Raw genomic sequence first — 21,106 nt, 5'->3', positions numbered from 1 at the left:
TATACACAGGGGCTGCTATTCTCTATAATATACACAGGGGCTGCTATTCTCTAATATACATCGGGGCTGTTATTCTCTATAATATACACAGGGGCTGCTATTCTTTATAGTATACACTGCGGCTCCGATTCTGTTTAATATATACAGGGCTGTTATTCTCCATAATATACACACGTGCTGCTGTTCTCTAATATAGTTTGCTATTTGCCACAATGTACACAGGGGCTGCTATTCTTCAAATATACACAGGGGCTGCTATTCTTCAAATATACACAGGGACAGCTATTCTCTAATATACACAGGGGCCACTATTCTTTATAATATATACAGGGGCTGTTGTTCTCCATAAAATACACAAATGCAGCTATTCTCTATAATGTACACAGGGCTGCTATTCACCATAATGTACACAGGGGCTGCTGTTCTCTATAATACACACAGGGCTGCTGTTCTTTATAATATACACTGGGCTGCTATTCTCCAAAATATAAAAAGGGACTGCTATTCTCTAATATGCACAGGGGCTGCTATTCTCTATAATATACACGGGGCTGCTATTCTCCATAATATAAAAAGGGACTGCTATTCTCTAATATGCACAGGGGCTGCTATTCTCTATAATATACACGGGGCTGCTATTCTCCATAATATTCACAGGGGCTGCTGTTCTCCATAATATGCACAGAGCTGCTACTCTCCATAATATACACAGCGGCTAATATTCTTTATAATATACACAGGGGCTGCTATTCTCTATAATATACACAGGGGGTATGTTTCTCTAATATTCACGGGGATTGCTATTCCATACAATAAACACAGGGAGCTGTTCGGCATAGTATACAAAGGGGCTGCTATTCTATATAATATACACAGGGCTGCTGTTCTCCATAATATACACAGGGGCTGCTGTTCTCCATAATATATACAGGGTTGGTATTCTCTAGAATATACACAGGGGCTGCTATTCTCTACAATATACAGAGGGGCTGCTATTCTCTATAACCAGAGGGCATAGATTTAAGGTAATTGGCAAAACAACCACAGGCGACATGAGGAAAAACTTTTTTACACAGCGAGTTGAATGCACTGCCCGAGAGGGTGGTTTAGCAGTTTCCATCGTAGCCTTCAAAAGGGAATTGGATAAGTACTTGAAGGGAAAAAATTTGCAGGGTTAGGGGGAATGGGTGGGGGAGTGGGGCAAGCTGGATTACTCTTGCAGAGAGCTGGCAGGGATTCGATGGGCCGAATGGCCTCCTTCCGTGCTGTAACCTTTCTATGATTTTATGATAATCTACACAGGGGCTGCTATTCCCTATAATACCGCAGTCTGTGTGTTATCCTGTGTGTAACACACTAGAGCCATGTGTTATCCTTTGTGTTATCCTAAGTGCAACACACCAGTCAGTGTGTTATCCGGTACAGAATAACACGTCCTTCTTCTGGGGGTGTCCTGCACCGGGAGGCCTCGGCCTTTCCCCTGGGGGTGTCCTGCACCGGGAGGCCTCGGCCTTTCCCCTGGGGGTGTCCTGCACCGGGAGGCCTCGGCCTTTCCCCTGGGGGTGTCCTGCACCGGGAGGCCTCGGCCTTTCCCCTGGAGGTATCCTGCACCAGGAGGCCTCAGCCTTTCCCCTGGGGGTGTCCTGCACCGGGAGGCCTCGGCCCTTCCTCTGCAGCTGTCCAGCACTGAGAGGCCTCGGCCCTTCCCCTGGGGTCCTGCACCAGGAGGCCTCGGCCCTTCCCCTGGGGTCCTGCACCAGGAGGCCTCAGCCCTTCCTCTGCGGCTGTCCAGCACTGAGAGGCCTCGGCCCTTCCCCTGGGGTCCTGCACCAGGAGGCCTCGGCCCTTCCCCTGGGGTCCTGCACCTGGAGGCCTCGGCCCTTCCCCTGGGGTCCTGCACCAGGAGGCCTCGGCCCTTCCCCTGGGGTGTCTTAATCTCACCCAAAGGCCTTTCTTCATAGTGTGAGCACTAGATTGTTGGAAGGTTATTCAGGCATGAGCAGCATCACAGGCGAGCCTGCTCCTCTCCTCGTTAGTGGTCAGGAGCAGGAACCGTGTCTGATTTCATCCCTCCCTAGCTCAGGAGCCCAATTATAGCATGTGAACCACTGCACTGGCTGAGACAGAGCAACTCAGCATAGACTGGGGAATCTAACCACAGAACCACCAGCACAGGAGGCGGCAACATGGCCCATCGTGTCGATGCCCGCTCGCTGTTACATCAATCCAAAACTAACCCCACTTCTCCGCTGTGCCCTGACAGCCCTGGGACCGTACTTGTCTGCATCCAGAGCACCATAAACTAGGCTGACAATCCCAGTGCAGTTCTGAGGGAGTGCTGCACTGTCAGAAGTGCTGTCTTTCTGATGAGATATTAAACCACTCTCCCACTGCTCTGCTGTAACCTTTGACACATGTCCTCACCGTATCACTGAGATCTGCACCACTCTGCCCTCTCAGGTAGGTCTAAAATATCCCTTGGCACTATTCAAAGAAGAGTAGGGGAGTTCTCCCCAGTGTCCTGGCCAATATTTGTCCCTCAACCAACACCACTGAAACAGATTATCTGATCATTATCACATTGCTGTTTGTGGGATCTTGCTGTGCGCAAATTGGCTGCTGTGTTTCCTACAGTGATCACACTCCAAAAATACTTCATTGGCTGTGAAGCGCTTTGGGACATCCTGGTCGTGAAAGGCACTATATAAATGCAAGTCTTTCTTTCTTTATGGCTCAGTGTGACAGGGAACTGCTTGTGTTTTTGTGCCAAAGCTTGTCGTTGTTTATGAAGTTGGTGCTGGTTTAAATGAGAAACAGCTTATCACCACAACTTTGCAAAGTGACATAAAGATAAGGCGCACCCTGACCACTGCCCGAGTCTCTGCACGCTGTGCTCACATCGCCTCCTTCTCGGCAAAATACTGAACGGGCCTAGCAGAACAAGAAAGCCCCCAGTGATTGTAGCAAGAGACCTCACGCAGGAAGTGAGCACTGAAACTGCTAGATGTAGGAGGTCTGAGTGGAAGTGTGCAACACACTGAGAGCTGTGAGACCTCCTGCTGCGTGTCCCACACACCTGCCGCGTGGCCTCACTTTGCACACTCTTTGCCTGTCGTGATTTTATACTGCCAGATATCCACTTGTCTGGAGACCTTCCTCTAGGCCACTGGCACCTGTGAATGCTTTGGGATGTCCTGAGGTCATGAAAGGTGCTATATAAATGCAAGTTCTTTCCTTTCTCCCCTAACGCACCTCCCACAGCAGTGGGGTAGGCGGGAATGGTTTCCAAGGGGTGTTTGGATATGAGGTCGTCAAACCAAACAAAACAACTTCAAAGGATCATTTCTCAAATAGGAATTTCCCAATCAGGTTCAGATAGACGTTATTACTTCCATTAATCTAACAATTCAAATAAAGCGAATGTAAAGCAAAATATACAGTCTTGGACAAAAATTCTAACTCAAAACCTCCAAGTGCTGGTTACTGGTTACTTGTTACTTGTTACTGGTTACCAATCTTTCAAACAAGAATTGAATATATGCTTGAAAAGGAAACATTTGCAGGGCTATGGGGAAAGAGCAGGGCAGTGGGACTAATTGAATAGCGATGGACTGAACGGCCTCCTGTGCAGTAAGAACTGTGGGCCAGAAATCGGGCCGTGTCGCGCCTGTTGTTTCGGTGCTACGCGGCCTCCCGAAGTGCGCCGGACGCCATCTTGGTATGGGTATTAGCACATACGTAAATAATGAATGCTGGAATCATGTAAGGTAGGGAGAAAATGGCTTCAATCAGTGTGCAACGCTGATTTAAAGTGATAGACACCATTTTGGGACTTAACGCGTCAACTCAATGCACAGTCTTAACCCCGACCATCTGAACATGTCGTAGACTGCCTGGAGGACCCCCACCAGTGCTATTTAAAGGGACCATGCAGGATTTAGTGGCTGGATTATTGCTTCTGGCTGCTGATGCATTTGTAACTGTTTTTGGAGGTCTCCTAGACTTGAATACTAGGACTAGGGGACATAGCCTAACATTTAGAGCCAGGACATGCAGGAGTGTAGATAGGAAACACTTCTACACGCAAAGGGTGGGAGACGTTTGGAACACTCTTCTACAGACGACAGTTGATGCCAGCTCAATTGTGAATGTTAAATCTGAGATTGATAGATTTCTGTGAACCAAGGGTATTAAGGGATATGGGGCTAAGGCGGGTATATGGAGTTAGGTCACAGATCAACCATGATCTCATTGAATGGCGGAACAGGCTCGAGGGGCTACATGCCACTACCACTTGCTGCCTCTTGATATGGGCCACCTTCTCCTGCAAGGATGCGGGACATGTGTCTGGGTGATGTGCCTGTCATGGTTGAATAGCTGCCAGTGTGTGTGGCCTGTGAGTCGTGGGTGGGCGGCTTGCAACAGTGGTAATGTGTGAGGACGAGAGGAAGCATCTGGTTGGAAGAGTTGAGTACTGATGGAAAGAGTTTGTTGGTATGTGGGTGATGGGGGTGTAGTGCGTGGAGCAGTTGGTAGGAGATACCATTTGACAGTTGACCTCACGTGTATAGAATGACCTCCAATCCTTCAGACCCAAGGGGAGCAGTGCTGGCCATATGCCTCCATGGTGCCCCTGTAAATAATACGCCCACTTTTCGCCACCTCTTCCCCTTTACTGACGAGCTGCTGTTTTATTACATTTTACTAGCCCAGAACCCCTGACTAGCAAAACTGGGGCTCCCACCAACTCTACGCAAAACTGGGGCTCCCACCAACTCTACGCAAAACTGGGGCTCCCACCAACTCTACGCAAAACTGGGGCTCCCACCAACTCTACGCAAAACTGGGGCTCCCACCAACTCGACGCAAAACTGGGGCTCCCACCAACTCGACGCAAAACTGGGGCTCCCACCAACTCGACGCAAAACTGGGGCTCCCACCAACTCTACGCAAAACTGGGGCTCCCACCAACTCTACGCAAAACTGGGGCTCCCACCAACTCTACGCAAAACTGGGGCTCCCACCAACTCTACACAAAACTGGGGCTCCCACCAACTCTACGATAAAACTGGGGCTCCCACCAACTCGACGATAAAACTGGGGCTTCCACCAACTCTACGATAAAACTGGGGCTCCCACCAACTCTACGCAAAACTGGGGCTCCCACCAACTCTACACAAAACTGGGGCTCCCACCAACTCTACGCAAAACTGGGGCTCCCACCAACTCTACGCAAAACTGGGGCTTCCACCAACTCTACGATAAAACTGGGGCTCCCACCAACTCTACACAAAACTGAGGCTCCCACCAACTCTACGCAAAACTGGGGCTCCCACCAACTCTACGCAAAACTGGGGCTCCCACCAACTCTACGCAAAACTGGGGCTCCCACCAACTCTACGATAAAACTGGGGCTCCCACCAACTCTACGATAAAACTGGGGCTCCCACCAACTCTACGATAAAACTGGGGCTCCCACCAACTCTACACAAAACTGGGGCTTCCACCAACTCTACGCAAAACTGGGGCTCCCACCAACTCTACACAAAACTGGGGCTTCCACCAACTCTACGCAAAACTGGGGCTCCCACCAACTCTACGATAAAACTGGGGCTCCCACCAACTCTACGCAAAACTGGGGCTCCCACCAACTCTACGATAAAACTGGGGCTTCCACCAACTCTACGCAAAACTGGGGCTCCCACCAACTCTACGATAAAACTGGGGCTCCCACCAACTCTACGATAAAATTGTAGCATTTCCATAATCTTTGGCCGGGGTAGGGGGTGGATTTAACTCGATTGGACCTAAACGGAAAATCATCGCAGTTTTGTCGGTTTGAGGGAACAATCGTTTCTTTTTTCCCCTGTTCAAGACGCCATACACCCTCTGTTTACAAAATCCTCTCTCACTGCTCTGCTGCAACTTCTGATAGATGCCCTCACCACTGAGATCTGCAGCACTCCACATGGAGTCTCTCCAAAGGATTCCTTAACGTGAGGGGGTTGGGAGGGAAATCTCTCTCTCTCTTTGTCTAGAGAGAGAGAGAGAGAGAGAGAGAGGCCGAGAAGAAACCATTCAAATTCTGGGGGAGGTACAATCATAGAAGTACACAGAAGTTAAAACAGGGAAACAGGCCATGCTGGCGTTTACCCTCCATGCTAGTAAATAGTCCCAATCACATTCACCCACCCTGTTCTCATATTCCTTCAACCCCTTTTCCTTCATTCACCTATTCACTCTAATCTTAAATGTTGACACAGTTTGTGCCTCAACCACTAACCCAGGAAGTGAATTCCACAGCCTCACAACTCTCTGTGCGAAGAAGTTTCTCCCGCCCTCTATCCTAAATCTCTTACATTTAATCTTGTATCTATGCTCCCTCATTCTAGACTTTCAACTATTGGAAACAGTCTGTTTCTATTGTCCTTGTCCCATCCATTCATCATTTTAAACACTTTGACCATATCGATGAAGAGTCTCTCTCAGGATAACACCTTTGTCCAGTTAGACTAGGCCTGAGAGCAAAGTGCCCGTCCACGGTCGGGGATGGGGAGAGGACCCTAAAGGTGAATAGATAAAAGTACAAAAAGCACAGTTAATATGTGAGAGACAGCGATGGGATTCAGCTCATTCATAGCCTATAAAATCACTTGAATTTTACTCAGATCAAAGCTCTGTCTCGGTGTTCCAGGCAGTGACCCCAGCTACGTCTTAATTAACATTCTCCCTCCTTAATACTTACAGAAACACAAAATCAGCAGCTGAGGAGGGAAATTCCTACAATAACCAAATCCTACCATAACCAAATTGCACCGTAACCAAATCCTACTCGAACCAAATTGCACCGTAACCAAATCCTACCCGAACCAAATTGCACCGTAACCAAATCCTACCCGAACCAAATTGCACCGTAACCAAATCCTACTCGAACCAAATTGCACCGTAACCAAATCCTACCCGAACCAAATTGCACCGTAACCAAATCCTACTCGAACCAAATTGCACCGTAACCAAATCCTACTCGAACCAAATTGCACCGTAACCAAATCCTACTCGAACCAAATTGCACCGTAACCAAATCCTACCCGAACCAAATTGCACCGTAACCAAATCCTACCATAACCAAATCCAGCCGTTAATGGAGCTTTGCTTCTCTGCCGTGACACCGGGTGCCGTAACCTGGTAACAAGCCCTGCAATGGACAAATAAAAGTAATCTGTTAATAAAGTGCAGTGAGATGTAATATGTTTCTATACAATGTAAACCGGCAGAGATCCACAGGTCAAAGTGCAAATTCAACGTTGGCCTGCTGAAGTAACAGGTCACTCCAGGTCAATGTATGGTAATTGCAGGACTGTATCCGCACAGTCCAGTCTGTATCCGCACAGTCCAGTCTGTATCCGCACAGTCCAGTCTGTATCAGCACAGTCCAGTCTGTATCCGCACAGTCCAGTCTGTATCCGCACAGTCCAGTCTGTATCTGCACAGTCCAGTCTGTATCTACACAGTCCAGTCTGTATCCGCACAGTCCAGTCTGTATCCGCACAGTCCAGTCTGTATCCGCACAGTCCAGTCTGTATCCGCACAGTCCAGTCTGTATCTACACAGTCCAGTCTGTATCCGCACAGTCCAGTCTGTATCCGCACAGTCCAGTCTGTATCCGCACAGTCCAGTCTGTATCAGCACAGTCCAGTCTGTATCTGCACAGTCCAGTCTGTATCCGCACAGTCCAGTCTGTATCCGCACAGTCCAGTCTGTATCCGCACAGTCCAGTCTGTATCCGCACAGTCCAGTCTGTATCTGCACAGTCCAGTCTGTATCCGCACAGTCCAGTCTGTATCCGCACAGTCCAGTCTGTATCCGCACAGTCCAGTCTGTATCCGCACAGTCCAGTCTGTATCCGCACAGTCCAGTCTGTATCTGCACAGTCCAGTCTGTATCCACACAGTCCAGTCTGTATCTGCACAGTCCAGTCTGTATCTACACAGTCCAGTCTGTATCCGCACAGTCCAGTCTGTATCTACACAGTCCAGTCTGTATCTACACAGTCCAGTCTGTATCCGCACAGTCCAGTCTGTATCTGCACAGTCCAGTCTGTATCTACACAGTCCAGTCTGTATCTACACAGTCCAGTCTGTATCCACACAGTCCAGTCTGTATCCGCACAGTCCAGTCTGTATCCGCACAGTCCAGTCTGTATCCGCACAGTCCAGTCTGTATCTACACAGTCCAGTCTGTATCCGCACAGTCCAGTCTGTATCTACACAGTCCAGTCTGTATCTGCACAGTCCTGTCTGTATCTGAACAGTTAGGAACATAGGAACAGGAGGAGGCCATTCAGCCCCTCGTGCCTGCTCCGCCATTTGATAAGATCATGGCTGATCTGTGATCTAACTCCATATACCTGCCTTTGGCCCATATCCCTTAATACCTTTGGTTGCCAAAAAGCTATCTATCTCAGATTTAAATTTAGCAATTGAGCTAGTATCAATTGCCGTTTGCGGAAGAGAGTTCCAAACTTCTACCACCCTTTGTGTGTAGAAATATTTTCTAATCTCACTCCTGAAAGGTCTGGCTCTAATTTTTAGACTGTGCCCCCTACTCCTAGAATCCCCAACCAGCGGAAATAGTTTCTCTCTATCCACCCTATCTGTTCCCCTTAATATCTTATAAACTTCGATCAGATCACCCCTTAACCTTCGAAACTCCAGAGAATACAACCCTAATTTGTGTAATCTCTCTTCGTAACTTAACCCTTGAAGTCCAGGTATCAGCATAGTCCCATCTTTATCAGCACTGTCCAGTCTGGATCTGCACAGTACTATCTGTACTTGCACATTCTAGTCCGTTTAGAACATAAGAACATAAGAAATTGGAGCAGGAGTAGGCCAATCGGCCCCTCGAGCCTGCTCCGCCATTCAATAAGATCATGGCTGATCTGATCCCAACCACAAATCTAAAGAACACAAGAAGTCGGAGCAGGACCCGGCCACATAGCCCCTGGGCCCTCTCCGCCACCCACAGGGCATTGACCGATCCGAACTCAGCTTCATGTCCAATTTCCTGCCCGCTCCCCATAACCCCTAATTCCCTTTACTTCTAGGAAACTGTCTATTTCTGTTTTAAATTTATCTAATGATGTAGCTTCCACAGCTTCCTGGGGCAGCAAATTCCACAGACCTACCACCCTCTGAGTGAAGAAGTTTCTCCTCATCTCAGTTTTGAAAGAGCAGCCCCTTATTCTAAGATTATGCCCCCTAGTTCTAGTTTCACCCATCTTTGGGAACATCCTTACCGCATCCACCCGATCAATACCCTTCACAATCTTATATGTTTCAATAAGATCGCCTCTCATTCTTCTGAACTCCAATGAGTAGAGTCCCAATCTACTCAACCTCTCCTCATATGTCCGCCCCCTCATCCCCGGGATTAACCGAGTGAACCTTCTTTGTACTGCCTCGAGAGCAAGTATGTCTTTTCTTAAGTATGGAGACCAAAACTGTATGCAGTATTCCAGGTGCGGTCTCACCAATACCTTATATAACTGCAGCAATACCTCCTTGTTTTTATATTCTATCCCCCTAGCAATAAAAGCCAACATTCCGTTGGCTTTCTTGATCACCTGCTGCACCTGCATACCAACTTTTTGATTTTCTTGCACTAGGACCCCCAGATCCCTTTGTACTGCAGTACTTTCCAGTCTCTCGCCATTAAGAAAATAACTTGCTCTCTGATTTTTCCTGCCAAAGTGCATAACCTCACATTTTCCAATATTATATTGCATCTGCCAAATCTCCGCCCACTCACCCAGCCTGTCTATATCCCCTTGCAGGTTTTTTATGTCCTCCTCACTCTCTACTTTCCCTCCCATCTTTGTATCATCTGCAAATTTTGATATGTTGCACTCGGTCCCCTCCTCCAAATCGTTAATATAGATTGTAAAGAGTTGGGGACCCAGCACCGACCCCTGTGGAACACCACTGGTTACTGGTTGCCAGTCCGAAAATGAACCATTTATCCCAACTCTCTGCTTCCTGTTCGATAACCAATCCTCCACCCATGCCAGAATATTACCCCCAATCCCGTGATTTTTTATCTTAAGTAATAATCTTTTATGTGGCACCTTGTCGAATGCCTTCTGGAAGTCTAAATACACTATGTCCACTGGTTCCCCTTTATCCACCCTATACGTTATATCCTCGAAGAACTCAAGCAAATTTGTCAGACATGACTTCCCCTTCATAAAGCCATGCTGACTTTGTCCTATTAAATTATGCTTATCTAAATGTTCCGTTACTGTCTCCTTAATAATAGACTCCAAAATTTTACCCACCACAGATGTTAAGCTAACTGGCCTATAATTTCCAGCCTTCTGCCTACTACCCTTTTTAAATAACGGTGTTACATTAGCAGTTTTCCAATCTGCCGGGACCTCTCCTGAGTCCAGGGAATTTTGGAAAACTATCACCAAAGCATCCACAATCCCTACTGCCACTTCCCTCAAGACCCTCGGATGGAAGCCATCAGGTCCAGGGGATTTATCCGCCTTGAGTCCCATTATTTTACTGAGTACCATCTCTTGAGTGATTTTAATCGTATTTAGCTCCTCCCCCCCGAGAGTCCCCTGTTTGTCCAGTGTTGGGATATTCTTAGTGTCCTCTACTGTAAAGACTGAAACAAAATATTTGTTCAGCATTTTTGCCATCTCCATGTTTCCCACCATTAATTTCCCGGTCTCATCCTCTAAGGGACCTATGTTTGCCTTAGCCACCCTTTTTCTTTTTATATAACTATAGAAACTCTTGCTATCTGTTTTTATATTTTTTGCTAATTTCTTTTCATAATCTAACTTCCCTTTCTTAATCAATCCTTTAGTTACTTTTTGCTGTCTTTTGAAGAATTCCCAATCTTCTATCCTCCCACTAAGTTTGGCTACCTTATATGTCCTTGTTTTTAGTCGGATACTATCCTTGATTTCTTTACTTAGCCACGGGTGGCTGTCATTTCTTTTACACCCTTTTTTCCTCAGTGGAATATATTTATTTTGAAAGTTGTAAAATAACTCCCTAAATGAACACCACTGCTCATGTACCGTCTTACCCTTTAATCTATTTTCCCAGTCCACTTTAATCAATTCCACTCTCATACCATCATAGTCTCCTTTATTCAAGCTCAGTACGCTTGTTTGAGAATCAACCTTCTCACCCTCTAATTGGATATGGAATTCAACCATGTTGTGGTCGCTCGTTCCAAGGGGATCCTTAACTAGGACATTATTAATTAATCCTGACTCATTACACAGGACCAGGTCCAAGGTTGCCTGCCCCCTTGTAGGATCAGTTACATACTGCTCAAGAAATCTATCCCTGATGCACTCAATGAACTCGTCCTCAAGGCTGCTCTGCCCAATTTGATTTGTCCAGTTAATATGATAATTAAAATCCCCCATAATTATGGCTGTTCCCTTATTACATGCCCCGACTATCTCCTGATTAATACTTCTTCCAGCAGAGTTGCAACTATTAGGAGGCCTATATACTACGCCCACTAATGTTTTTTTTCCCTTATTATTCCTTATCTCCACCCAAACTGTTTCATTATCTTGATGCTTTGTCCCAATATCATTTCTCTGTATTACAGTGATTCCTTCCTTTATTAACATAGCCACTCCACCTCCCCTTCCTTCCTGCCTGTCCTTCCTGATTGTTAAATACCCTGGCATATTTAATTCCCAGTCGTTGTCACCCTGCAGCCATGTTTCTGTAATGGCCACAAGATCATACCCATACGTAGTTATTTGTGCCGTTAACTCGTCCATTTTATTACGAATGCTACGTGCATTCAGATAAAGAACTTTCAAATCTGTTTTGTGACGCTTAGTTCCTGCTTTTTCCTTTTTTAACACTTTACCTATTACTCCATACCTTCTGTCCCTTCCTGTTACGCTTTCCTCTCTCTCCCTGCTCAGGTTCCCAACCCCCTGCCACTTTAGTTTAAACCCTCCCCAACAGCACTAGCAAACACTCCTCCTAGGACAGCGGTCCCGGCCCTGCCCAGGTGCAGACCGTCCGGTTTGTACTGGTCCCACCTCCCCCAGAACCGTTTCCAGTGTCCCAGGAATTTGAATCCCTCCCCCTTGCACCATTCCTCTAGCCACGTATTCATTTGAAATATCCTCCTATTTCTACTCTGACTAGCACGTGGCACTGGCAGCAATCCTGAGATTACTACCTTTGAGGTCCTATTTTTTAATTTACCTCCTAACTCCCTATATTCTGCTTTTAGGACCTCATCCCCTTTTTTACCTATATCGTTGGTGCCTATGTGCACCACGACAGCTGGCTGTTCGCCCTCCCCCTCCAAAATGTTCTGTAGCCGCTCCGAGACATCCTTGATCCTTGCACCAGGGAGGCAACACACCATCCTGGAGTCTCGGTTGCGGCCGCAGAAATGCCTGTCTATTCCCCTTACAATTGAGTCCCCTATCACTATAGCTCTGCCACTCTTTTTCCTCCCAGCCTGTGCAGCAGAGCTACCCGTGGTGCCAGGAAGTTGGCTGCTGCTGCCTTCCCCTGATAAGTCATCCCCCCCAACAGCATCCAAAGTGGCATATCTGTTTGAGAGGGGGATGGACACAGGGGACCCCTGCACTACCTGCCTGCATCTCTTACTCTTCCTGGTGGTCACCCATTCACTTCCTGCCTGTATACCCTTTACCTGCGGTGTGACCAACTCGCTAAACGTGCTATCCACGAGTTTCTCTGCATCGCGGATGCTCCACAGTGAGTCCACCCGCAGCTCCAGCTCCGAGATACGATCGGTCAGTAGCTGCAGGTGGACACACTTCCCGCACACATGGTCGGCAGGGACACTGGTAGTGTCCATGACTTCCCACATCTTGCAGGAGGAGTTTATGCACAGTCCAGTCTGTATCAGCATAATCCAGTCCACACTGACGCAGTACAGTCTATATCCGTACAGACAAGTCTGTACATGCACAGTCCAGCCTGCATCTGCACAGTCCAGCCTGCATCTGCACAGTCCAGCCTGCATCTGCACAGGCCAGCCTGCATCTGCACAGTCCAGCCTGCATCTGCACAGGCCAGCCTGCATCTGCACAGGCCAGCCTGCATCTGCACAGGCCAGCCTGCATCTGCACAGTCCAGTCTGTATCTGCACAGTCCAGTCTGTATCTGCACAGTCCAGTCTGCATCTGCACAGGCCAGCCTGCATCTGCACAGTCCAGTCTGTATCTGCACAGTCCAGTCTGTATCTGCACAGTCCAGTCTGTATCAGCATAATCCACTCTGTAGGTGCACAGTGCTCTCTGTAGGTACCTTTATCTACACAGACATGTGCTGCATATCCATACAATGATCGCCCAATATTATCAATCTACTTTGAAAATTTCCAATTCACAGGGTTGTGATGATAGAACTCCCTCAGTACTGACCCTCCGACAGTGCAGCACTCCCTCAGTACTGACCCTCCGACATTGCAGCGCTCCCTCAGTACTGACCCCCCGACAGTGCAGCGCTCCCTCAGTACTGACCCTCCGACAGTGCAGCGCTCCCTCAGTACTGACCCTCCGACAGTGCAGCACTCCCTCAGTACTGACCCTCCGACAGTGCAGCACTCCCTCAGTACTGACCCTCCGACAGTGCAGCACTCCCTCAGTACTGACCCTGCGACAGTGCAGCACTCTCTCAGTACTGACCCTCCGACAGTGCAGCGCTCCCTCAGTACTGACCCTCTGACAGTGCAGCGCTCCCTCAGTATTGACCCATCGACAGTGCAGCGCTCCCTCAGTACTGACCCTCCGACAGTGCAGCACTCCCTCAGTACTGACCCTACGACAGTGCAGCGCTCCCTCAGTACTGACCCTCCGACAGTGCAGCACTCCCTCAGTACTGACCCTACGACAGTGCAGCGCTCCCTCAGTACTGACCCTCCGACAGTGCAGCGCTCCCTCAGTACTGACCCTCCGACAGTGCAGCACTCCCTCAGTACTGACCCTCCGACAGTGCAGCACTCCCTCAGTACTGACCCTGCGACAGTGCAGCACTCTCTCAGTACTGACCCTCCGACAGTGCGGCACTCCCTCAGTACTGACCCTCCGACAGTGCAGCACTCCCTCAGTACTGACCCTCCGACAGTGCAGCACTCCCTCAGTACTGACCCTCCGACAGTGCAGCACTCCCTCAATACTGACCCTCTGACAGTACAGCGTCCCCTCAGTACTGCACTGGAGTGTTGGCCTGGATTATGGGCTCACGTCTCCGGAGTGGGACTTGAACCCACAACCTTCTGACTCAGAGGCGAGAGAGAGAGAGAGAGCTGCCCTCTGAGCCAGCTGATGTTAAGTGCCTCACTGGGTGAACGCACGGCCCAGAACTGAGCCACACAGAGCAGGAAGGAGCCAGATTGGGCTGACCCTCCGACTGGGCTGACCTCACTGACCTCTAACCGGGTGATAGGAGAGTTGCTGCGACCTAGGGTAAAATCTGCCAGGGTTCCATCTCCTGGCTAAATTTCCACTGGAAAGTACGTGCATGAGGGCTTGACTGTGATGTCTCTCGTGATCAAATAGCTGACAGTCACTACTTGGCAGCAGATGGGAAGAATGCTGAGTGAATAAAGGCCTCAGCACGAGGCACGTAGGGAGGGCAAAACAACTGGGGTGGAGGACGAATCAGAGATGAGCTAATCCTGCTCACTCCACCTGAATACTTTAGTGTAATGGTTCTGTTACTAGATTAATAATCCCAAGAACGGGAGTTCAAGCCCACCCCATCAGTTTGAGAATTATAATTTAGTTTAAAAAATAAATCTTAAAATAAAAAGTTGGTATCCCCAAAAGTGACCGTGAAACTGTCGGATTGTCGTAAAAACCCAACTGGTTCACTAATGTCCTTTAGGGAAGGAAACCAGCCGTCCTTACCCGGTCTGGGCCTATATGTGACTCCAGTCCCACAGCAACATGGTTGACTGTTAACTGCCCTCTGAAATGGCCCAACAAAGCACTCAGTTGTATCAGGAAAAAACACAACCAGCAGTTCTAGCAGATGCCCCACTACCACTTTCTCAGGGCAACTAGGGATGGGCAATAATTGCCAGCCTTGCCAGCGATGCCCACATCCTGAGAAATAAAAAATAAAATTGGGACCAGGTCAACGTTATTACGAAATGTGCTCCCGATTCCTTGTTCCAGATCAGGACCGTGGACAGACGGCACTGAACGTGAGTGAGACCCCCTCCTCTTGCCCCCTTCTCCCGAGGTTTGAACGGCCGTACCTGCTGCATTGTGCTGGTGGTAGTTGATCAGCTCTGGGATCGAGCTGAAGGGGTGTTTCTCTGCGAGGTAGTACAGGCTGTCTGCGGTCGTACACACTGTGTAGTGTTTGACTTTTCCGCTCTGATCCCTGAAAGGTGACAGACAGCACAATGTGAATGTGGAATCAGTGGCTTGGTGCCAACTCAGTCATGCAGGTAGTATCTAAACCGTTTACACCACCTACACCAAGAGCAGTCATAGAGTGATGGAATACACTGCACTTGCCTGGGTAGGTGTAGCTCCATCAACACTCAGGAAGCTCAACACCATCCAGGACAAAGCATGATCAGCATCTCACCCACCAGCCTAAACACCCACTCCCTCCCTCACCTTAAACACCCACTCCCTCCCTCACCTTAAACACCCACTCCCTCCCTCACCTTAAACACCCACTCCCTCCCTCACCTTAAACACCCACTCCCTCCCTCACCTTAAACACCCACTCCCTCCCTCACCTTAAACACCCACTCCCTCCCTCACCTTAAACACCCACTCCCTCCCTCACCTTAAACACCCACTCCCTCCCCCACCTAAAATACCCACTCCCTCCCCCACCTTAAACACCCACTCCCTCCTCACTGTAAACACCCACTTCCTCCCCATCTTAAACATTCACTTCCTTCACCACCGGTGCACAGTGGCTGCAGTGTGTACCATCCACAGGATGCACTGCAGCAACTCGCCAAGGCTTCTTCGACAGCACCTCCCAAACCCGCGACCTCCACCACCTAGAAGGACAAGGGCAGCAGGCACATGGGAACAACACCACCTGCACGTTTAAGAAATTGGAGCAGGAGTAGGCCAATCGGCCCCTCAAGCCTGCTCCGCCATTCAATAAGATCATGGCTGATCTGATCCCAACCACAAATCTAAAGAACACAAGAAGTCGGAGCAGGACCCGGCCACATAGCCCCTGGGCCCTCTCCGCCACCCACAGGGCATTGACCGATCCGAACTCAGCTTCATGTCCAATTTCCTGCCCGCTCCCCATAACCCCTAATTCTAGTGTAAATTGCTAGCAACTGTTTAAGTTCAATTTTAAAGTTTAAATTTTTAAGTTTCTGTCAGGCTTCAGCAGAGAGAGCTGCTGTTGTAAGTTAATTGGTTAGCGAGATTAAACTGGTTCCTGAAGGTGGAGCAGGCCTGACTCATCTGAGTCACAAACTGCAGAAATACAGGGACCTGTCAGTGCAAACGGAGCACAGAGGGCAGCGGAGCACCGAATGAGACAGCTGAGAGTTTGGTGAGTGTGGGAGTTCGGGGAAGTGGGGGAAGGAGGTGCTGCTTTGCCTTGCTTTTCCTAACTTTCTCCACAGAGCGACAGCGGACCTGAGCAGCAGAAGACTGAGAGTGGGGAATAAAAGCAGCAGCAGACCTGCAACAAGAGAAAACTACTGAGCAACGTCACAGGTGAGGCAGGAGAGTCCGAGAGGTGAGCACAGTATAAAAGGAGAGACCGAGAGCGGGAGGAGAGTCCGAGAGGTGAGCGCAGTGTAAATCTAAGGCAAGTCATGGCAGCAGAGCTCGCACCCGTGATATGCTCCTCCTGCACTATGTGGGAAGTCATGGACACTACTGGTGTCCCTGGTGACCATGTGTGCAGGAAGTGTGTCCAGCTGCAGCTACTGGCTAACCGCATTTCAGAGCTGGAGCTGCGGGTGGATTTGCTTTGGAGCATCCGCGATGCTGAGACTATTGTGGATAGCACGTTCAATGAGGTGGTCACACCACAGATAAAGATTATGCAGGCAGAAAGGAAATGGGTGACCGCCAGACACAGTAAAAGGACTAGGCAGATAGAGCAGGAGTCCCCTGGGGCCATCTCCCTCTCAAACAGATATACCGCTTTGGATACTGTTGGGGGAGATGGCTTATCAGGGGAATGCAGCAAGAGCCAAGTTCGGGGCACCACGGGTGGCTCTGCTGCACAGGAGGGGAGGAAGAAGAGTGGCAGGGCTATAGTGATAGGGGATTCAATTGTAAGGGGAACTGATAGGTGTTTCTGTAGCCGCAAACGTGACTCCAGGATGGTATGTTGCCTCCCTGGTGCTAGGGTCAAGGATGTTGCAGAGCGGCTGCAGGGCATTCTGGAGGGGGAGGGTGAACAGCCAGTAGTCGTGGTCCATATCGGTACCAACGACATCGGTAAAAAAAGGGATGAGGTCCTGCAAGGTGAATTTAAGGAGTTAGGAGATAAATTAAAAAGTAGGACTTCAAAGGTAGTGATCTCAGGATTGGTACCAGTGCCACGTGTTAGTGAGTATAGGAACAGGAGAATAGACCGGATGAATGAGTGGCTGCAGGGATGGTAAGAGGGAGGGATTTAGATTCCTGGGACATTGGGACCGGTTCTGGGGAAGGTGGGACCTGTACAAGCGGGACAGGTTACACCCGAGCAGGACCGGGACCAATGTCCTCGCGGGGTTGTTTGCTAGTGCTGTTGGGGATGGTTTAAACTAGAGCGGCAGGGGGATGGGAACCTGAGCGGGGAGTCAGAAGGGAGTAAAGTTGAGAGCAGCAAGAGGGGGGGAAGACCCAGGGGAAATTTACAATACAAATAGTACAAACAGTTGTTCAAGAACAAGTGAAAGGGAAAAGTGTAGAGCAGCAGAAAGAAAGTGTACTTTAGGCACGACAGATAAAATAAAAACTAGAAGGCGTAAGGCGATTAACCCAGCATCAAAGCTGAAGGTCAGGCTAGGGTGTGTGGCCCAACTAAGAGTTCTATATACAAATGCACGGAGTATAAGGAATAAATTAAATGAACTACAGGTTCAAATTCAAATTGGAGGGTATGACATGATAGCTATTACTGAGACTTGGCTGCAGGATGGTCAGGATTGGGAACTAAATATACCGGGATATAAGGTCTACAGGAGAGATAGGGAAAATGGAAGAGGGGGAGGAGCAGCCTTAATGATTAGAAATGAAATCACTTCAATGATAAAGGGGGATATAACGAGAGGTAAGCAGCCAACAGAGACCTTATGGGTTGAATTGAGAAATAGGAAAGGATCAAAGACTATAGTGGGAATTGTGTATAGGACCCCTGGCAGCAGCTCTGAAGTGCTAGATTGTGTAAATGCAGAGATTAGACAAGCGTGTAAGAAAGGCATAGTGGTCTTAATCGGGGACTTTAACCTTCACATAGATTGGGAAAAGCAGACTAGCAACTGTCAGAAAGGTAGTGAATTTCTTGAGTGTGTCCGGGATAGTTTTCTACAGCAGTATGTCCTGGAGGCAACAAGGGGGCAAGCCATACTAGATTTAATAATGAGTAATGAACCAGATTTAGTTACCGGCTTAACTGTGCGTGAACATCCATCCAATAGTGATCATAACATGATCGAGTTCAATGTAGTGTTTGAAAGGGAAAAAGTGAATCAGCTGCTAAGATTCTAGACTTGGGCAAGGCCGACTTCAATGGGATGAGACAGAGACTGTCCACAGTAAACTGGGCAAATCTGTTTATGGGTAAAACGACTGATGATCAGTGGGAAATGTTTAAAGAAACATTGAGCGTGATACAGAATCGGTTTATACCCGAGGGGCAAGAACTCTACTTGCCAAAAAAACAGCCATGGACAACGAAAGAGGTAAGGGACAGTATAAGACATAAGGAAAGGGCATACAAAAAGGCAAAAAATGGCACAGATCCTTTTTTTTTTCTTATTCGTTCACGGGATGTGGGCGTCGCTGGCAAGGCCGGCATTTATTGCCCATCCCTAATTGCCCTCGAGACGGTGGTGGTGAGCCGCCTTCTTGAACCGCTGCAGTCCGTGTGGTGACGGTTCTCCCACAGTGCTGTTAGGAAGGGAGTTCCAGGGTTTTGACCCAGCGACAATGAAGGAACGGCGATATATTTCCAAGTCGGGATGGTGTGTGACTTGGAGGGGAACGTGCAGGTGGTGTTGTTCCCATGCGCCTGCTGCCCTTGTCCTTCTAGGTGGTAGAGGTCGCGGGTTTGGGAGGTGCTGTCGAAGAAGCCTTGGCGAGTTGCTGCAGTGCATCCTGTGGATGGTGCACACTGCAGCCACAGTGCGCCGGTGGTGAAGGGAGTGAATGTTTAGGGTGGTGGATGGGGTGCCAATCAAGCGGGCTGCTTTATCTTGGATGGTGTCGAGCTTCTTGAGTGTTGTTGGAGCTGCACTCATCCAGGCAAGTGGAGAGTATTCCATCACACTCCTGACTTGTGCCTTGTAGATAGTGGAAAGGCTTTGGGGAGTCAGGAGATGAGTCACTCGCCGCAGAATACCCAGCCTCTGACCTGCTCTCGTAGCCACAGTATTTATATGGCTGGTCCAGTTAAGTTTCTGGTCAATGGTGACCCCCAGGATGTTGATGGTGGGGGATTCGGCGATGGTAATGCCGTTGAATGTCAAGGGGAGGTGGTTAGACTCTCTCTTGTTGGAGATAGTCATTGCCTGGCACTTATCTGGCGCGAATGTTACTTGCCACTTATCAGCCCAAGCCTGGATGTTGTCCAGGTCTTGCTCCATGCAGGCTCGGACTGCTTCATTATCTGAGGGGTTGCGAATGGAACTGAACACTGTGCAGTCATCAGCGAACATCCCCATTTCTGACCTTATGATGGAGGGAAGGTCATTGATGAAGCAGCTGAAGATGGTTGGGCCTAGGACACTGCCCTGAGGAACTCCTGCAGCAATGCCCTGGGGCTGAGATGACTGGCCTCCAACAACCACTACCATCTTCCTTTGTGCCAGGTATGACTCCAGCCACTGGAGAGTTTTCCCCCTGATTCCCATTGACTTCAATTTTACTAGGGCTCCTTGGTGCCACACTCGGTCAAATGCTGCCTTGATGTCAAGGGCAGTCACTCTCACCTCACCTCTGGAATTCAGCTCTTTTGTCCATGTTTGGACCAAGGCTGTAATGAGGTCTGGAGCCGAGTGGTCCTGGCGGAACCCAAACTGAGCATCGGTGAGCAGGTTATTGGTGAGTAAGTGCCGCTTGATAGCACTGTCGACAACACCTTCCATCACTTTGCTGATGATTGAGAGTAGACTGATGGGGCGGTAATTGGCCGGATTGGATTTGTCCTGCTTTATGTGGACAGGACATACCTGGGCAATTTTCCACATTGTCGGGTGGATGCCAATGTTGTAGCTGTACTGGAACAGCTTGGCTAGAGGCGCAGCTAGTTCTGGAGCACAAGTCTTCAGCACTACAGCTGGGATGTTGTCGGGGCCCATAGCCTTTGCTGTATCCAGTGCACTCAGCCGTTTCTTGATATCACGTGGAGTGAATCGAATTGGCCGAAGACTGGCTTCCGTGATGGTGGGGATATCGGGAGGAGGCTGAGATGGATTATCCACTCGGCACTTCTGGCTGAAGATGGTTGCAAACGCTTCAGCCTTGTCTTTTGCACTCACGTGCTGGACTCCGCCATCAGTGAGAATAGGGATGTTTGCAGAGCCTCCTCCTCCCGTTAGTTGTTTAATTGTCCACCACCATTCACGACTGGATGTGGCAGGACTGCAGAGCTTTGATCTGATCCGTTGGTTGTGGAATCGCTTAGCTCTGTCTATAGCATGTTGCTTCCGCTGTTTAGCATGCATGTAGTCCTGAGTTGTAGCTTCACCAGGTTGGCACCTCATTTTTAGGTACGCCTGGTGCTGCTCCTGGCATGCTCTTCTACACTCCTCATTGAACCAGGGTTGATCCCCTGGCTTGTTGGTAATGGTAGAGTGAGGAATATGCCGGGCCATGAGGTTACAGATTGTGCTGGAATACAATTCTGCTGCTGCT

The 21,106-nt window shown here is 49.0% G+C and overlaps 1 protein-coding gene across 1 annotated transcript in view; it reads right to left on the bottom strand.

Annotated features, from left to right (window-relative positions):
- The window catches only part of btk (Bruton agammaglobulinemia tyrosine kinase), a 354,337-nt gene that overhangs the window by 54,607 nt on the left and 278,624 nt on the right, over positions 1 to 21,106 (bottom strand). Inside the window, 2 exon segments of the mRNA XM_067976821.1 lie at positions 7,121 to 7,195; positions 15,298 to 15,425. Coding sequence (XP_067832922.1) covers positions 7,121 to 7,195; positions 15,298 to 15,425 — 203 coding nt within the window.

The sequence above is a fragment of the Heptranchias perlo genome (assembly GCF_035084215.1).
Source record: "Heptranchias perlo isolate sHepPer1 chromosome 15 unlocalized genomic scaffold, sHepPer1.hap1 SUPER_15_unloc_1, whole genome shotgun sequence".
In the NCBI taxonomy this organism is placed as follows: Eukaryota; Metazoa; Chordata; class Chondrichthyes; order Hexanchiformes; family Hexanchidae; genus Heptranchias; species Heptranchias perlo.
The sequence above is the reverse complement of the archived record's forward strand: the minus strand, read 5'-3'. Positions and strand labels throughout refer to the sequence as shown.